General features: G+C 42.3%; 1 protein-coding gene across 1 annotated transcript; it reads right to left on the bottom strand.

Moving 5' to 3' along the window:
* Positions 1-514: 514 nt before the first annotated feature.
* On the bottom strand, positions 515-14,826 carry fcgbp (Fc gamma binding protein). Its single transcript, XM_013276977.2, has 23 exons — positions 14,791-14,826; positions 14,653-14,700; positions 12,141-13,382; positions 11,680-12,026; positions 10,951-11,518; positions 10,253-10,851; positions 9,595-10,162; positions 9,081-9,346; positions 8,644-8,985; positions 7,956-8,529; positions 7,653-7,852; positions 7,245-7,386; positions 6,777-7,105; positions 6,096-6,675; positions 5,405-6,003; positions 4,456-5,023; positions 3,748-4,346; positions 3,057-3,624; positions 2,757-2,956; positions 2,278-2,658; positions 1,865-2,151; positions 952-1,001; positions 515-848 (listed from the first exon to the last, which is right to left on the bottom strand). The coding sequence occupies exons 2-22, from the start codon at positions 14,696-14,698 to the stop codon at positions 992-994; spliced, it is 9,015 nt and encodes a 3,004-aa protein (XP_013132431.1). The 5' UTR covers positions 14,699-14,700; positions 14,791-14,826; the 3' UTR covers positions 515-848; positions 952-991.
* Between the last annotated feature and the right edge of the window lie 4,251 nt (positions 14,827-19,077).

The raw sequence follows: 19,077 nt of genomic DNA, 5'->3' as shown, positions 1-19,077 counted from the left end.
CATCATCATCATCATTATTATTATTCCCACGCTCTTTGTTGCCAGCGCCTCCTGTCAACATGTATTCCGTAATGAACTATTAATCACGCTCATTTCTCCCCGCCGGCAAATAATGGCCACAAACTGCACGGAACACAGTGAACTTGTTGTTCTGTGCTGCAATTTCCAGGCTTCAAAGAGAGACTCAGTGCAATTAAGCAAATAAACACTAGATGGCCAGGACAGACTGTCACTGTTGCAGTTTTCTCTCAGCTACATGAAAACTTTGTTCGCGAGGTGTTTTTCCACGTCACAGTGCCAGGTTTCTGTCCCCTGACAGCAAAGCCTGGCCGGGGTGGAGGAAGGGCCCCCCTCCTACTCTAGGACCTTCAGTACAGATAGGTTTCTTATCATGGCATTAGGATAGCATTACTTCTATTACCTGTGCAAAATGTCATGTTTTTCCAGTTTAAATTGATACTGGTTGCTAGAGCTTCTCTAGAGGAAACACACGAAGAATCACAAACAACCCACATACTGCAGAGAAAATATCTTTATTTAGTGGTCAGAACAATGTGTTTTTTAATAATAGACACATATTAAAAAGTATTGCAAGACAGGCAAGACAGGCAAGACATAACTGGAAAGGAGATGGCATAATTTCCTCCCCCACTAGATGGAGATGTTGGCCAAGAATGAGCTACATGTCTCTTTCCCCCCCTTTCCTTCTTTTTTTCCTCTCTTTTTTCTAAACCCTGGGTAAACAATAGAAGGCACAATCACCAGGAAGCAACTTAAACTATTCCATGAATCAAGACGAAGTGCTGAAGCAGGCTGAGTTAATCTGTAAACAAGCGAGATTCTTCATCCTGTTTAAAAGGGGAAGAAACATGGACGTGAGCCACTGTGCAGCTGTTTCATTCATGAGCAAGCATCAGTTAATATCTTCAGAGGAACTTTATATTTTATTACCTGTTAACCAGATGCTTTTGTCGGCACAGGACTAGCATCTCTACAGGCCACTGCAATGAAAACAAAAGGAAAAATGAACTTATAAGGAGACTGGAGCAAAGGAAAGTCATGTCCACTCGGGCACAGCGGAAATTACGCGTGATGACTTTGTACATGAAATTTGTGTTTTAAAAGAACTGAGGGTTAGCACCAGTTCTTATTAGAGTTATTTTCTTGTGTTCTCTATGGACTTTTGTTGAAAAAAAGAGCCAAATAAAAGACAACTCTGAATAACTCAAGTCAAGGGAGGAAAGAGACGGACAAAACTCTGCTCTCTAAAGAGGCGACTTAAGGCTAGGACACAAAACTAAAGATGAGGGCTCAAATTAATATTGCACCCAGATGAGTCTTAAGTGTCCTTGGATGACAAGCAGTGATTGGATTGCAAGCTTGGTAGCTTTTGATGGCCATGCCTGTCAGCCTTACCTGCTTTTTAATCAGTAATTACCATAGGGGATTCTCTGGCATTTCTTAATTAAATTGGACCAAATGCAATTAAAAACCACACTCTCATTCCCTTAAAAGGGCTCTGTGGAGTCCTTGTTTAGTTCTTGCTGTTAAGAGAATAAGCGGTTGAATGGTCATAGCACCTTCCCATCTCTCGCTGATCTGTACTTGATTATTTCAGTGGTCAAATTAAGTTTGCAGTTTGCATAATACGGGGAAAGATAGCATTTAAGATTAAAAAAATAAACCCTCTAACATGGAGCCAAATAATTAAAAGTTAATATCTGGAGCTCTGTCATACTATGAGAGCAAGTAGTGAAGCGAAGGCTGATCCTGTCATAGCACTAAGTGTAGTATTATATCTTCCCCTTTAACCCCCTTATATTTATACACAGGAAATGCTGCAATGTGTCTGTAAAATACTCACCATCTGGAAAAGTCCCCAGCGCTCCAGGAGCCGACAACTACAGACACATCAGTGGTGATTTTTCCATCTGCTGTCGTCATGTCATCTTTGGAGTCGTTATTGTAGTTACCACAGGCGCCGCACATTTTACCAGACAGGCTACTGTGAATAACGACGGTGACCTCCTGAGAAATAGAGTAAGTGACCCGCACAGCGGACGCCCTCTCGATGATCAAGGCCCTCTCTGAGATTTGGACAGAGAGTGTGCTTGTCACTTTGCTGGGAAGAGACACTTTCCTGCCGTTTACCTGGATGACACAGATAATGGAACATAACTGTTATTATTATAGTATAAAATGTCTATTATTATCTAATATATAATAAAACTGAGATCAAACCAATCACATTCAGTTTTTGCATAAAAATGTTCTCACCCAGGTCACGTGTTCGCTGTTCACTGCCACGATGGTATCGCTGAAGAACACATACACACTGGCAACAGTGGGAGATGCCCCCTTGTTGCAGACCCTAACGTCCACGACCACACGGAACCACAGCTCAGCGCTCTCGTCACACAGAGACGCCACTTGGAAAGCGCCCTGTGCTCCTATCGCGCCTGACATGCCATCAAAGGAGCTTAGCTGGCCATCACGGCTGACGACGCATTTGCCCTGCTTCAGGTGGCAACCCCTGACCCCGTCTCTGATATCGCAAACCTCCCCGCTGGCACAGGACAGCTTTTCACACTTTACCATACCAGAGGCCTGGCACACACACTTTGACGTGCAGTCATTGTCCACCAATTCTTGGCCCACCTGGGAAGAAGATGTTAAAAACTCGTCATACAGAACTTGTCATAGCTCTATTCAGGTGTCAATTCAGTGATCAGAATATAGGGCTAGTCAGTTTTTACCATCAGATATCTGCCGTTGTACACACACCCACAGTCTTCCAGGACAACACACTGGACACCATTGAAAACGAAGCCGTCATCACACTGGCATCCTTCAAAACAGCCCGGAAAACAACCAAACGGGGTAATAAAACTGGCACATGTCCCACTACAGGTGTCGGCACACAGCTCATAGTGACTGTGTGGAGGGCAGGAAGCAGCTAGAAGAGAAAAAAAGTGCAAAAGATTTGTACCTGAAATACAGAGCACAGATGAATACATGAGCTAATCTTCAGCTAGAGACTGCTGTGTGTTACTTACGGCAGAAAGAGTTGCTCCTCCACTGCTGGATTTGAACTCCTGCACTCTGGCAGGCCAAAGCGTAAGCCTGCACACTGTTACACAGAGTGTTTTTGTCGCCCCCCACAGCACAAACATCAAACACGCAATCCGACACATATACTGCTGGGTCAATTACACTGTGGCAGGCTTTGAAAGGCCCATTAGGCGCACTGATGATGCCGCAGGAGTCGGGTTTTCCATACAGTACAGCTTTGGCCTGCTCACATTCTGGGCACTGTCCTCCACAGCCTCCACACATATACCCAGGTAGGTCCACCGTCCATGCCATCCCAAATTCATCAACGTTTTTGGCTTGTTTGCCACCAGGAAGAATGAAATCATCACCACCGTTCTTGTTGTAGTTTCCACAAAGACCACACATCTTACCCTGGTATGTAGAGGGAACAATCACCTCAACATAGTACACAGTGTCATAGAGGACTGTCAGTCCAAAGGCTGTTCGAACAATTATGTTGTGACCTTCCTGGGTTATTTTGAGACGCCCATTCTCCAGGGATAGCGGAAGGTTTAGTAGTTCATCATCCACCTTGGATGGAGACAAAAAAAAAAGAAAAGAAGATCGAGACAAAAAATCATTTTTGGGGAAAAAAATGAGAAAAAGTACAAGACATATCTACATAAGTATGTTTGATCAAGATAATAAACTCACAAAGACTTTCCAAGGCATTTTCTGCTGGATGTAAATGACATAACCATAGACTGACACTGCCACTGACTTCGTCACAGCCACCTTTCCATTTCCATACTTCTCATTCCCCTGAGTGACGGTGAACGGCGTCAGCTGACCTTTGTCATCATCACAAACCTTGGCCAGTACATAGACACAGGTACCCTGGAAATCAAACCTACGTCCATCAAAGGAAATGTAATGAGGATCACCGGAAGCCACACATTTGCCTTCCCCCTCTGGATAGCAGCCTTTCACTCCATTTACAAGCTTACAGATTTCTCCTGGACGGCACTTGGCCTTTTGACAAGACACAGCTCCATTGTCTCCACAAGTGCATTCCTCTGCGCACTTGTCCTCAGAATAGAAGACATCTCCTTTTTGGTAGTACTGACCATCATAAGAGCACCCGCAGTTCTTCACAGGCACACAGGTATCCCCGCTCAGGAGGTAGCCTTCGTCACACTCACAGCCTTCTGAACAATACCTGTGGCAGCTAGTAAGGGGGGTTAAGCTTGCGCAGGTGGCTGGGCAACCCGTGGCACACAGGCTGTAATGGCTGTTAGCAGGACAAGCCATAGCTGTGGGATGGAATGAGAAGATGGGAAAGGAAATAAGGTAAAAGGTAAAAGATATTTTGAAACAAGACTTAAAAAAATAGGCAAAAAACAAAAAAAATTTCAAACTCACGACAGAAGCTTTCTGCTCTCCAGGAGTAGATGGTGACTCCAATGCTCTGACAGGCAGAGGCATACACTTCCACAGCATCACACACTGATCCATGGTGCCCTTGATATTGGCAAACGTCAAAAACACAGTCCTCCATGTAAGGAGTTGGGTCCACACGGCTATGGCAATCTTTAAAGGGCCCTGCCTTGTCTGCAATAATGCCACAGTACTTGTTGGCTTCATACACTTTCTTCTGGGAGTCTGAACAGGCTTGGCACCACGGCCCTTGGCAGACTGATGAGCAGCCTGGTACACTGGCCACCTGCCAGCTGTCCCCCAGCTCTCTTTCATCAGACGTGGTCTTGCCGTTGGGCATTGTCAGGTCATCCTGAGCTTTGTCATTGTAGTTACCACACAGGCCGCAGACTGCACCCTGGTAGGAGCTCGGCAAAGTAACGGTCACTGTGCTCTGCCAGTCAAAGGTCACTGTGATACCAGCAGCTGTCTCCACTACAGCTTTCCAGCCGCTAAGGGACACCATCAGCTCGTTATTGTAATTCAGTGGCAACAAAACAAGCTGCCCGTCGAGCTGAAAAGCAGAAAATGAGGGAAGGAGAAGGGAATATTTTTAGGAGCTTATAAATTTAATAATTTTGTGGCCCTTGCTAATCCACTCTAATGTGCAGTTAAATCTTGGTTTAATTAAGTCTGCCAGGATCAAAATTTTAATATGCAATTAAAGACATATGCAGAAGAGCATGAGGGATGTCAGAATTAGTACAATGACAAAAGGCATTATCATCCAACGATTTGAGGCTCAGAGTATCTCTTCTGTTTTTTATTTTCAATAAAGCGACTACATGCTGTGCCCTATTTCCTTTTCTCCTCTAATAGCTGCACAAAATGCATTAGGCATTCAATATTTTATTACATCGCCTATATGCTTCACATTATCCACATCATCACTTACCAAGACTTTGTAAGGGTATTCTCTGCTTATGGTGAGAGTGATGCCATATATGGAAAATTTGACGGTGCTTGTGTAGGACACGGCCTTGCTTCCCCGGTGGTCATTCTGCACAGTCACCTTGAACGGCACCAGCCCAGGCTGCTGAGAGCAAAGCCCCGCCAGCTGATATACACATGTGCCTTGGAAATTATACCTGCGGCCATCAAAAGTGCGGTAGTGCGGGTCACCTGAGGCCGAGCAAGTGGCATAACTAATGGGTCGGCAGGCGCGCTCTCCATCCACTACAGTACACTGCTCTTTGGCAGAGCAGGAAGCCTCACGGCATGCCACAATGCCCAGGGTCATATCACACTCGCACAGGCGATGGCAAGCTTCATCATCCCAGAACTGCTGTCCTGGTTTGTAGTAGCGACCCTGATATGAGCAACCACATGTTTTTGCAGGTACACAGACGCCGGCGCTGAGGATGTAACCCTTGTCACACACACAGGTCTCCACACAGGTCCCGCTGCAGACCTGCTTTTCTTCAGTTAATGGGCAGGATGGCTGACATGGGCTGGCGCAGTCTTCGTAGTGGCTGTTGCGCTGACAGTTCATCGCTGGTTATGAATTAAATAGAGACAGGCAATCAGAAAATAAGAACTACATATTTGATTTGAATCATTAGCCGAAGAGTTTTTCAAATACTCACGACATCCAAATTTTGTTCTCCAGTTCTTGATTATTATTCCTTCATCACGACACTTATCACTGTAGGAGGCCAGAGCCTGGCACAGCATCTTTTTGTCCCCCTTGTTGTAACACATGTCATACACACAGCTGTTCATGAAGGCCTGGGGGTCCACCTTTTCATGACACTTCTGGAACATGCCGTTGGTCTTGTCCGCAAGAGCCCCACAGAAAGCCTCGGTTTTATAGATCTTAACATCGTCGTTGTCACAGGTGGGGCAGTTTTTCTCACATGTGTCCCAGCAAGGATGTTCCTTGTCCTGTTTAGGTGCTAGCCAGCTCTTGCCCCACTCAATGACTGAGGAAACGGGTTTGCCTGCTGGATTTAGCATTTCATCAAGAACATTAGCGTTGAAGTTGCCACACAAACCACAGACCAAGCCAAAGTAGCTGCTGGGAAGCTTGATGACAAGGTACCAGTTCCAGTCATAGGAGACAACCAGACCAAAATCTGTCTCCACCTCTGCAGTGTTCCCTCTTTGTAACACTGAGACTTTACCATCACCCAAATATACAGGAAGATTCAGCAGCTCCCCATCCACCTTTAAACAAAATGCACCAGAACAATGGATACATATATATATATATATGTACTGTACACAAGCAAATGTCAAAGGTAAACAGGCAAGAAACTGAATCTTACCATGACTTGACCAACTTGGTTCTTCTGGATGGTGATCTGGTAATTGTACACAAACACATCTACATTTCTGACGTAGGAAACTGCAGTGTTGCCTCTGTTGTCATTCCTCTCAGTGATCAAAAATGGAACTAGACCATCCAGTTCGCCGCACGTCTTAGAGATGATGTACTTGCAGGTTCCCTGGAAATCATAGTTGTACCCATCAAATGTGTGGTAGTGAGGGTCGCCCCAGGCCCAGCAGGTGCCTGTGTATTTGGGGATGCACGTAGCCTCGCCCTTCTCAACTCGGCATGTCTCCTGTGCCCGACACTTGAGATCTTTGCAGGGATCTGCAATGGATAAATAAAGAATAATTTTTCAAATTGCTGTTTAATCGAACCCTAATTATTCAGGCTACTGCATTTTTTGCATTTACCAGTAAAGATTTATCAGATGAGTAAATACAAATATACAGTGTTTGTGTCTTGCCTGTGTTGTAACATGCCCTGATTCCTTTCTTGACCATACATTTGGTGTCTTGAGGACAGAAGTGCTTTTCACAGATGAGGCCTTTTCCTGGATTACACGTGCACTTTCTGTTACAGTCTTCCTCATACACAACATCACCAGGCTGGTGACACAGAACAAGGTTCATTAAACATAGAAAAAAAAATACTCATTAGAAACTAGTGGGAAGGGATCCACATTATTTCATGCCTAATCAGAAATTTAAACACTAAAATTTAAGAGCAAATCAAAAATCAGAAATCAAACATTGATTTTTCTCTAGTCCACCACTAGAGAAAAAGCATTATTTCTATATCAGTATTTGTTAAGCCACTTTGACACACAGAAAAACTATTGTAATATAAAATTATTGTAATTCCTCAGTCATACCTTATAAGTTTTTCCATTCTCATAGCATCCACACTCAATCTCTTTAACACAAGTCTGTCCATTGAATAAGAAGCCAGCATCACAGTCACAGCCTTCTGTACAGCTGGAGGAGCACTGAACAATCTCTGTGAGGCCAGCACAGGAGGCGGAGCAGGCTTCAGCACACACTTCGTAGTGACTGTTGATCGGGCATTTCATAGCTGAAATAAAGAATCACAAGAAAAGAGAAATTATATTAGAGATGAAGCCAAAATGGTTTTAACAGGGTATAATAAAGATTAATTTGTGAACTTCATCACTTACGACAGAAGGAAGGCGTTCTCCAGTTTTTGACATCGGCTCCTGCTATGTGACAGTTAAAGGCGTAGGCTGCTACGCTGTCACAAAGCACCTTTCCGTCACCATTGGAAGCACACAAATCAAACACACAGTCAGCAAAATATGGCTGAGGGTCCAGGTTGTTATGGCAAACTGCAAAAGGCCCATTGGGATCAGTCATTATACCACAGTAGGTGGACTTTGAAAACACTGCCTTGTGAGCTGGGTTACACTCAGGACAAGAATTCCCTTCGCAGCCATTTTCGCACACGACACTGGGAATGGTGACCTTCCATGACTTTCCAAACTCATTCACGTTATTGGTAAGCCTACGATTGGGCATCGCGAAGTCATCGTTTTTGTCCCCATTATAGTTTCCGCACAGGCCACAGACCTTACCCTGATAATTACCAGGTACTGTGACTGTCACTTGATAGACCAGATCATAAGTGACAAGGAGCCCGAAATTGGTTGCAATAACATAACGATTGCCTTCTTGATAAACCAGAATGGCTCCATCATTTAGATTCATAGGAAGGTAGTTCAACACGCCATTTACCTAAAAGAAAGACATCTGTGTTAGTACAAGAAATGGCACATCAACATTTGTATCTCCATAAAAGAAGTAATTTAAACTTTCTTTAAATGAGGCCCAAGTAGGCCAACTACTCACCAGGACTCCATATATATTGTTCCTCATGATGAGAGTGAAGCCATAGACCTCCACGGCAACCAGCTTGGTGACAGACACCACTTTTCCGTTCACAACCCTGTCCCACTGCTCATTCTCTACCTGAACTGAAAACTCCACCAAGTGGGTACCTTCCAGTCCACAACTCTTGGACAGTGTGTAGGTGCAGGTTCCCTGGAAATCAAATTTTTTACCATCAAAAGTGAGGTAATGGGGGTCACCAGCAGCTTGGCATACACCCTTGCCGACAGGGTGGCATTTTTGGACGCCATTTTCTATTTTACACTTCTCATTAGGACCACATGTGAACTTCTTGCACTCAACCTAGGAAACAAATAAAAAAAGCAACAAGATCAGTAAAAAGCCTGATTAGATCTAAATGATTAATCTTTACTTTTCCTTCCTCTAGTCTCTTTTACCTCTCCTCCTTTTTTGCAATTGCACTCCTCCACACACTGCCCATTGGGATAAAACACTTCTCCAGTTCGGTAGTAGCGGTTATTGTAAACGCAGCCGCACTCCGATAAGGGAACACATGCATCTCCACTAAGGATGTAACCATCATCACAGGAACAGCCTTCCACACACTGAGCCTGACAGCCTTTAGGAGGAGTCAGACTTTGGCAAGTTGCAGGACAGGCAATTGCACAAATTTCATAGTGGGTGTTGCTGGGACATTGCATCGCTGTTTTCAAGGGACATAAAAGAGCCAATTCAATTTAGAGCACAGAAGTGGGCAGCCATTAGAAAAGGTACATAAAACCAGAGAAAAAGAAGAAATATTCACTGAAGTGTGCAACATAAAAAACATGACATACACTGTTTATTCTACCTTTTCCTTTTTTCCAATTCATGAAAAATACATTGTATTGTATATATTGTTAATTAATTATTTTTAAATGGAAATTATCTATAAAATGAAGAATTTCTCACCACAGAACTGAGCACTTCTCCAGTTGTAGACAGTGGCCCCTGCAGCCTGACATGCAGATGTGTATGCTGTAATAGACTGACACAGTACGTCCTTCCTGCCCTTATATAGGCATACATCATAAACACAGTCTTCAAAAAAGCTAGCTGGATCCACCTTAGCATGGCAGTCGCGGAATGGCCCTTTTGCATCTTTTATCACACCACAGAAATCATCTTTTTCATACTGAACTTTCTGATTAATGTCGCAGTCAGGACAGACCCCTTTACAGCCTTCGACACATCCGGGGATCTCAGCCACTCGCCAGCTGGCACCGAAATCTCCTGGTGACACAGGTGCGTTACCATTTTTCGGGATCAGGTCATCCTGAGGTTTGCCGTTGTAGTTGCCACAGAGGCCACAAACGGCACCCATGTAGTTGCTCGGCAGGGTTACAAACACGGCACTGTCCCAGTTGAAGGAAACTTTCAGGCCAAAATCAGTTGTGACGACTGCATACCAGCCACTCTTGTAAACAGATATCTTTCCTTCCGCCAGGGTGACAGGCAGATTGACCAGCTCGTTATTCACCTGAAGCCAAATGAAACATTCAGTTTGGTGAAAATAGGACCACAATTCACATAATTAAGATTGTCATATTAAACACTAGGTACTTCTTACCATAATCTGGCCTTTGTGAGTCTTAGTAATGATAATGCTGAGGGAGTACACCTTGATCTCTACTAACTTGGTGTAGGCGACCACCTTGCTGCCCCGGTGATCATTCTGCACCAGGATTTCAAATGGCACTAACTCTGGGTCCTTGGAACAGACTGCAACAAGCTGGTAGACACATGTGCCCTGGAAGTTAAATTTCTTCTGGTCAAAGGTCATATAATGGGGATCACCAGTGGCCTGGCAGGTGCCGAAAGACACTGCTTGGCACTTTCTTATGCCATCAACCACTTTGCACTCCTCCCCGGTCCTGCAGCCCTTTTCCTGGCACTGAACTTGCCTGCTTCCAGCAACACATTTACACCATCGATTGCAGCCTTGGTCAGCCCAAAACGCCTCTCCAGCAGGAATATATCGACCCTCATAGGTACAACCACACTCAGCAGCAGGTACACACTTATCTCCGCTTAAAACAAAGCCTGCTTTACAGGTACAGGTCTCCACACAAGGGCGTTTGCATTTGGAGGAAGCATTTGGGTCCGAACACGTGTCAGGACAGGCGCTGCCACAGAGCTCATATTGGCTGTTTGCTGGACATTTGGCAGCTTTAGTGAGAAAAAAGAATAATGTAATTAGTAATTATAACAGTTAATGACAAATAAATGTCTCTTAATTAAATTGTTAACTTAGTTAACATTACTCACGACATTGTGCCTTCGTCCTCCAGTCTTGAACCTGGACCCCAGCAATCTGACAAGCTTCAGCATAAGCTTCCACTGCACTGCAGAGGAAATGTCGCAGACCACCCCCCATGCATAAATCATATTTACAGTCCTCTATGTATGGTAGTGGGTCAATGATTTTATGACATTTGCTAAATAGGTCAAGTGCAATGATGCCACAAAACAAGTCACTCTCCCATGTTTTCATCAGGCTGCTTTCACAGTTATCCAACCCAGCTGTACAGTCATCTCTGCACTGAGCTCCCCCAAGCCCTGGCACCTTCCAGCTTCTACCAAAGGCCACAGCTCCACCTGCCTGTGCGCCAGAGGGTGTGGTGAAGTCGTCACTGGGATTTCCATTGAAGTTACCGCATAGTCCACAAGTCTTACCAGCATAACTGCTGCACAGAGTGACCACAAGCCGTTGCTCCCAATCATAGCGGACTGTCAGCCCAAAATCGGCCTCAATGAGCACAGAGCTTCCGCTCTTATACATTCTCAGTTTGTCATTATTCAAGGTTACTGGCAAACTCCACAGAGTATTGTCAATCTGCACAAATAGAAGATGAAAAGAACTATTTACTACACTGCATTTTGATCAATATTATTTTAAAATAATAAATAATACCCATAATAAATTAAAGACAAGGCAAAGTCAGGACGTTTGAAAAATTAAAAAGCTTTTTAGCAGTAATAAATTGGAAGGCTTACCCTCACACGCCCAGTCTCGGACCGAACTACTGTGATGGTCACATCAAACACCTTCACTGTGACCATGGCAACATAGGATACTTTGAGATTTCCTCTGTGCTCATTCTGGGCGAGGATCTCAAATTCTGGGAGACTACCACCCTTGTCACAGGTTTTAGAAATGACATATGTGCAGGTACCCATGAAGTTAAAGTGTTGTCCATCAAAAGTACGGTAGTGAGGATCTCCCATTGCCCAGCATGTTCCAGGATTTTTTTTCACTGGAACACAGGAGGGACGGCCATCTTTCATCTCACACACCTCATTGACCCTGCAGGTGATGCTGCTGCAGGACAGAGATGCACTTCCTGTAAAAAAACCCAAAAACAATAATTACTCACATCAGTCTGCTTAATACATGTGAAATATTACTGGTGAAGGAGCAGGGGGAATGCTAAACATCAATACTGTGTGCTGCTTACCTGGCTGCATGCACTGTCCTAGGGACCCATAACCGTTCATCTGACTGAATCCTATACTGTAGAGAGCAAAAGGCGAACCTGAGCTGGTCAGGGTGTGTTTGTTGTTGGTAGGGCTTTGATTGTAGGATATTTCTGCCCAAGAGAACTCTGACTCTTCAATCTTTTTCCACTGCACATCACGAGGCAGCTCTGTATTGTCCCAACGGAGTGTTGCTGTCGCACTGGTTTGTGCTACAACTAAAGCTTTGTTTTCAAACCCAGCTAGAGCCTCAAATGAGTAGGAAAAGCAGAAACGGTCCGTGGAAATTATATTCGTCAAGAAAGGGTCGTAGTACAGTAACCAGCCATGTTCCACACCATTGAAGAGCAGGAGGACCTGGATGCCATGATCAGCCTGAATGGACAGTGCGTCAGGATTGTGGTACTGGATCTCTATTGTCTGCCCTGTGCTCAAACTCAAAACATCTTTACGTTGGCCATTTTGGACAGTGACACTTGTGTTCTGGGAGGCCTGAAGGTAGACACTATCAAAATTCTTCTGGAAACTCAGGGGAGGCATGATGAAGCTTGTTCCCCAGCTGCTTACTGGCAGTAGATGCTCATAAACATGGTTGCATTTTGAGAATCTCCAGGTACAAGTGTGACCACTGAAAACGGCAACAGGGCGTTTGGAGGAGACTCTGGTGCCTGAAAGTTCATATGAACTCTGAAGCTGGACACTCTCATATGGCTTGAGGTCTATTACCATTTTGCTGTTTTGATTGTAGACACGGTTCTCGAACATGATTGCCCCTTGTGGGAAGATCTCAACTTCTTGGGCATCTTTTCCATTTGTCACAGAGAACTCTTTAAAGGTTGCATAGGGGGTTCCAGGAGGTGTAAAGATGAAATATTCTGTACCCCATTCACTGACTGGATAAATCACAGATGTATCTGCTGTGTACAGCTTATAGTTGGAGGAGGTTACAGTCACATCTGCGGAGGCTTCGATACGCACTGTATTGGAGGACTTGGTGCTACCATACATTTCAACGCCATTGGGGAGACTGATGGTGACCGCCTCTCCAGCATTTAAAGTTTTTTCTTGCTTGAAGCTTAAGGGAGGTACTTGCACTGTCACTTTAGTATTTGCCTGAGTAGCAGTGATGTGGAGTTGATATTGGGGAGTGTCATAGTGCTCAAGATAATTCTGTATGAATGAAAGGGCAAACTCCCTCCCTGCCCATCCAGCACTAGATGGACCTGGCAGAAGGTGAGAGAGCAAGAAAACAGCAAAAAACACAGAGTAAGAGCTTTTTCACATTCTCAGAAATGAAAAAGGCAGGCGTCATCTTGTGCATGATGAAAATATGTCACAAAAGCGTCAGGAAATTAATGAGACAGTTTTTGCCAAAGCAGTCAAAGGATTCTCAGGCTGGCAATACAAAAACACGGCTTGAGAGTTCTTGGATAGCATACACATTACAAAGAAACAATATGACACCAAAGAGAGAGCCGCTGAAAAATGCCTCCATTTCAAAGTTACAAAGGCTGGGATGAATGCTACTCTATAATGAATGGATAGCTTCTTTCCTTGATAACAATTGTGAGAGATTTAGACGAAGGAATAGTCACTTGACTGCTTCTCTGGAGCACTCAATAAGTCACTTGCGCAGACAATATAATTGCATAATGGAAATATTATCAATATCTGCGCTTTTGCTGTGAAAAGACCACATTCTGGGCTCAGTCAGGGCCTGAGGGATTTAGATTACACTCCTGTTTCATCCATTCAGTTTTAATAGTGCCAGCTCAATAGCAGCTAAAGGTAAATGCTATTCCCAACAAAAGCAAATTTCAATTTAGATGGCTATCCTTTATGTGCCGCACTCTCAAATTCTTTACCTGTTTAACATTCTGCCTCATTCACACAAACACCTAGTGTGGTTACACAACAATGCTTTCAAATCATGAGACTGGAATCTTGGATAAATTGCTTCAAATTGAGCAGTTTCATTCTGCAAGGTTTGTGTGGTTTGTATCCTGAGATTCTTAGTTTTCATTCATTTTTACGAGGTAATTAATTTTAGGCGACTGGAATTAACACAAAAAAGAATATATAAGAACATGTATATAGTTTTCTATATATGAACAATTGAGTGAATTAATGCTGTGCAAGAACTGAACTGATTTCCTGCTTTCATAGTAAAATTTGAGCTGGCACAATGGACTTCTTTGAGAAGTTGAAAATTAATCAAGCATTCAACCATTGAAATTTTTTTTTCTGTTCAGGAATACAAGTAAACTATAATTAGTAACTGTAATTTGGCATCATAGTAAAAAAAAATAATCACATGTTTTAACATTTTTTCAGCTGTTTTGTAAGATAGTACATTTGAAAATTCATGGACAACAACAACAACTATATTTTAGAATTAAAAATATAATTTAAATGTGGACACACATCTCGAATTGAGAAGAAGAAAAGAACAAATATATCCAAGCAAAAGGAAGAAGGACCAAATATACTTACAGCTGAGTAAAGCTGCCAAAGCGCAAAGCAGCAACAGGGCTCCCATGGCTGAAGGAAAGAAATTCTTGTTTTAATTGCTGAAAGTTTTCTGAGTTATATTATTTAATTGGCCTGAATCTTAAAGAGCCCAGTGCTTACCTGCTTGGAGCTATGTGTGGGATGATAGGTCTTTCACCTCCATCTTTTTATAGACTAATGGGCAAAAGCAACAACCAATAAAAAAAACACGAAATGTCCACAACTCTATCAAAACAATACCCTTCCTCTAAAACAAATTTAGGCAGAACTTGGCACTGACTTGCAGGTCCTGCTGTTTGTTAATATGGGTGTGACGTCTAATACAAACTATAGGTCTATGTATGGAATGAATCATTTATATTTTACTGTGTGAGCACACTTTGGTATCTGTCAAGAATTCTTAGATTTTTTTAATGGTCTCTGATAAACTTTTGTTAAAAAAAAAAAAGAAAGAAAAAAATATATATGTTTTTTTTTTAAGTAACTCTTGTTCTCATTTTCTCTTACATAAATAATAAAACATAAAACTCCCCCAAAGCTTGACCCGGTTTTACAAGTTTTCATCAGAATAAAATCTAGTGACACTCGATATCTAAACACTGAGGCTAATTTTTATTATTAGCTGATAGTCAGTTGTATATTCTGGTGTAACCAAACAATATAATCTGTTTTAGATTAGGAAAGGCACGAACCTGATAAGGCCAAAATCACTGCTCACCTTCAAAGTTACTCAGATCTCTTGAGAAGACATCCATGATTCTGGTTTGATAATAGAACAACTTTGAACAATACAAAAGTACAGACAGTGTTTATATACTATTTTTTTTATTTTAATGTTGATTTCTGTTGTTACAGTTGCCTTCTTATTTTTTACTCAGTTTACGTCTATAACAGTGATCATAATCATCATCACAACGGCTTCCAAATGCTGCTTTAGCCAGAACGTACAGTGCAGTACCTGGCAATGATTCTTTCACATTGCTGTGGAGGAACTTTGTCCCACTTCTCTCTGCTAAATTGTTGAAATTCAGCCATATGGGTGCATTTTCAAGCACTAACTGACAAAGCATTGTGATAGGATTTCAGTCCGGACTTTGACTGGGCCACTCCAAAACCTACATTTTATTTTTGATTTGAGCCATTCAGAAGTGGACTGGCTTTTGTTTCAGATCAATGTCCTGCTGCATAGCCCAAGGGTGCTTCAAGGCACCAAATAAAGACTGGACACTACTTCAGGATTTTCTCATAGACTGCAGAGTTCCATCAATTGCGACAAAGCACCCAGATCCTGAAGCAGCAAAGTAGCCTCAGAACATCATACTACTAACACAGTTTTTATGAACTGCTGTGTTAGTTTTACATCAGATGTAACAGGACTCAAACCTTCTGAAAAGTTAATTGTTTGTCTCATCAATCCACAGAATATTGTTCCAAAAGTCTTGTGGATCATCAAGATTTTTGGGGGGACAAATGTAATATAATAGCTCTAACTGTGGTTCACTGGAGTCTCAAAGCCTTATAAATAGTCCTTGCAACCACTGATACATGTCAGTGACTTTGGAGTTTTTCCCAGTTCATAGGATAATGGGGCCCTTTTTGAGCTCTTTTAACCTACTTCACTTTGTCAGACAGGCTCTATTTAAATGATTCATTGATTTGACATATCTGGCAGTAATAGGTGTGGCTAGTGAAAATTTTACAACTACTTTTTCACACAGGGCCATATAGGTTTGGATAGCTTTTTTTTACATTATTAAATAAAGTCAACATTTAAAAACTGCATTTTCAACTAACATCAAAATTTGTTTTTATAAAATGTGACAAACCCAACAAAAAACAGATCATAGGCAAATACTTTTTTTTTGCTGCACTGTATTTTTTTGTTAAGATAAGCAGCTAAGAACACTTTTCCCCCCTTTTTTTCTTCATTTCTCAAATGAGACGTTCTGGCCATGTCCAAACTGCTTCTGTCCATGACACCTTATACTTTAAGGCAGTTTCTCATGAATGTGTTCTTTGTAAAGCTTGCAGATTGGGTGGATGATCCCACGGAACTGAGTCAACAATTATTAAACTAACATTACTGTAATATGGATATAGTTGGGCGAAATGGGAGGTTTCTGTTGGTTTTGTGTGTCACTCAAAGAATAACAGTGGGCAGTGAAGGGTGCAACAATCATTTGTGATAGAGCAAAAGTAAATATAACTCAGAGCTCAAAAGTGTACAGTGGAATTTGTTAAAAAAAATCTAATACTCAAATATTTAATTGGTGATCAGGAGGTCTTGGGCAGGGTCAGAGAAAGCCTTGTTTCGTTATTATACACATATTGTTGGACTGGGTATAGGTGCGCCCTCACTGTTTTTTCTTCTTTTTCAATAGACCTGTTTTAACACTACCGACAGGTCGTATTGTTTTGATAAACGTCTCGGGGTTCAACTGGTAACAGTAATTCCAATATTGTGTCAATATTAGATTATGGCAGACTACAAAGACATTCAGTGCATATGGCATCCAGTTTTGCTGCTATAAAAATGTTATTGTGCTATTATATTAAGTTGGTAATATGATATGATTGTTGTGGAAAACATAACATACCAGGTTGGAAAGTCATGAAGGAGCCAGAGACACTACAGTCTTGGGACCTCTGATTAATCCTGTTTCACACCAAACTATTTGAGCAGTGGGTTGTAAAGGTTGTTTTTTTTTAAAAGCTTACATATTGTTTATACCTATAACCTTTGTCACATTAATAAATGGGAGATTAATCCTTAATTAATGCTTCAGGGATCGGTGAAAATTTATTTGTTAGATTTTCCAACACTCACTTTTGGGGAAAACCATCTACTATCACATGATATTGTGTCCTGTTTGACCTGAGACATGAAAACACAACAGTCATAATGATTTAAATATATGTTATCGAAAGAGAAAAAATCCAAGAACTTTATGGAACTATTGGAAGTTATAACCATGAATAACCCTTAAAACAGTTCCCATTGCTGTATCCTCCTGTGACCCAGCCTATTCATTATGTCCTCTGAAATGGTTAAAAACGGTAAACAGCAAGATACTGTTTTCCTCGGTTCTAAAAATTACTCATAACTGCCTTTTATAATGATCAATTATCAATTATCACCCCAGCCTGTCTTTTAATGTTTGTTTTAATCTCAGCTCACAGTTAGATGAGTTAGCCACAGTGTCCCCCTTGAACTCTGCCACCACTTGTCCATAAAAAATATACACAGACATGGTATGTCTGGTTCAGTTTTACAATTCCCTGAACCCACGATTTTACCTCGATTTGACGTGCTGATGGATATAAAATCCATCTCAATAGAGACAAATTTGACCCACAACAACATCAGCAGGCAGAATTTAACATTACCTGTACAAGAGTATAAAAGATACTTTTTAAAAATGTTTCTGATTGAAAAGTCATCAAGTTTCAGGCTGGAAGAATGACATTTAGGGTGTGTGTGAAGGTTCTCAATGATCCAGGTCATCGTAGTCTAAGTAGCTTGGAAAGAAAAGCGTCTGGACTTGCTTCAAGTTGCTTGAAGATGTTTCACCTCTCATCCGAGAAGCTTCTTCGGTTCTAGGGTCAAATGGTGGAGAGTCCCAGATTTAAGCCCTATGGAAGTGTCCCCTCGAGAGGGACAATGGACCCCCTACCGATCCTCTACCTAATCACATGAGCCAAGGTGTGAAAACGGATGGTCACAATCAGCCAAGGTTTCGGGTGAACCCATTGTGAAACCTAGCCCCACCCTATCATGTGATTTACTGAGGTCAAACGGCCCAGGATGTGAGTGGACATTAAGGCGTCTGGGAAAGGTTCCCAAAACTGGATTATAGATAGCAGACAGTTGGTGCCATAAACTACTGCCTCTGTTCAAAGATGGTCGTTCACAGTGGACATAAATGGCTTCTTTCACTCCTCTTTCAAACCATCTGTCTCCTCTGTCCAAAACGTGAACATTAGCATCCTCAAAAGAGTGACCTTCGTCCTTTAGATGCAGATGGACAGACGAGTCTTGTTCAGCCGAGGTGACTTGACTATGTTGTGCCATGTGTTTATGAAGTGGCTGTTTAGTCTCTCCAATGTAGAGATCTGGGCATTCCTCATTACACTGTACAGCATATACTATGTTGTTAAGTTTGTGTTTAGGAATTGTGTCTTTGGCATGAACCAGTTTTTGTCTGAGAGTGTGAGTGTGTGTCTGGGTCTGAAGTACACTGGGATGCCGTGCTTGCAGAAGAATCTCCTGAGTTTTTCTGATAAACCGGCTACATAGGGGATGCCAATGTTGTTGTGTTTGTCTTTCTGATCCTCCCTAGCTGGTGTCTGATCTCCACCATTTGACCCTAGAACTGAAGAAGCTTCTTGGATGAGACGTGAAACGTC

This window comes from Oreochromis niloticus, linkage group LG11 (assembly GCF_001858045.2).
Source record: "Oreochromis niloticus isolate F11D_XX linkage group LG11, O_niloticus_UMD_NMBU, whole genome shotgun sequence".
NCBI classification, from domain to species: Eukaryota; Metazoa; Chordata; class Actinopteri; order Cichliformes; family Cichlidae; genus Oreochromis; species Oreochromis niloticus.
This window is presented reverse-complemented; position numbering and strand designations above follow the sequence as displayed.

Coding starts and splice junctions, on each gene's coding strand:
- fcgbp (XM_013276977.2), bottom strand. CDS start 14,698: ATGGGAGCCCTGTTGCTGCTTTGCGCTTTGGCAGCTTTACTCAGCT. Junction 6,004..6,095: donor GAGAACAAAATTTGGATGTC/GTGAGTATTTGA, acceptor ATTCATAACCAG/CGATGAACTGTCAGCGCAAC. Junction 4,347..4,455: donor GAGAGCAGAAAGCTTCTGTC/GTGAGTTTGAAA, acceptor TCCATCCCACAG/CTATGGCTTGTCCTGCTAAC.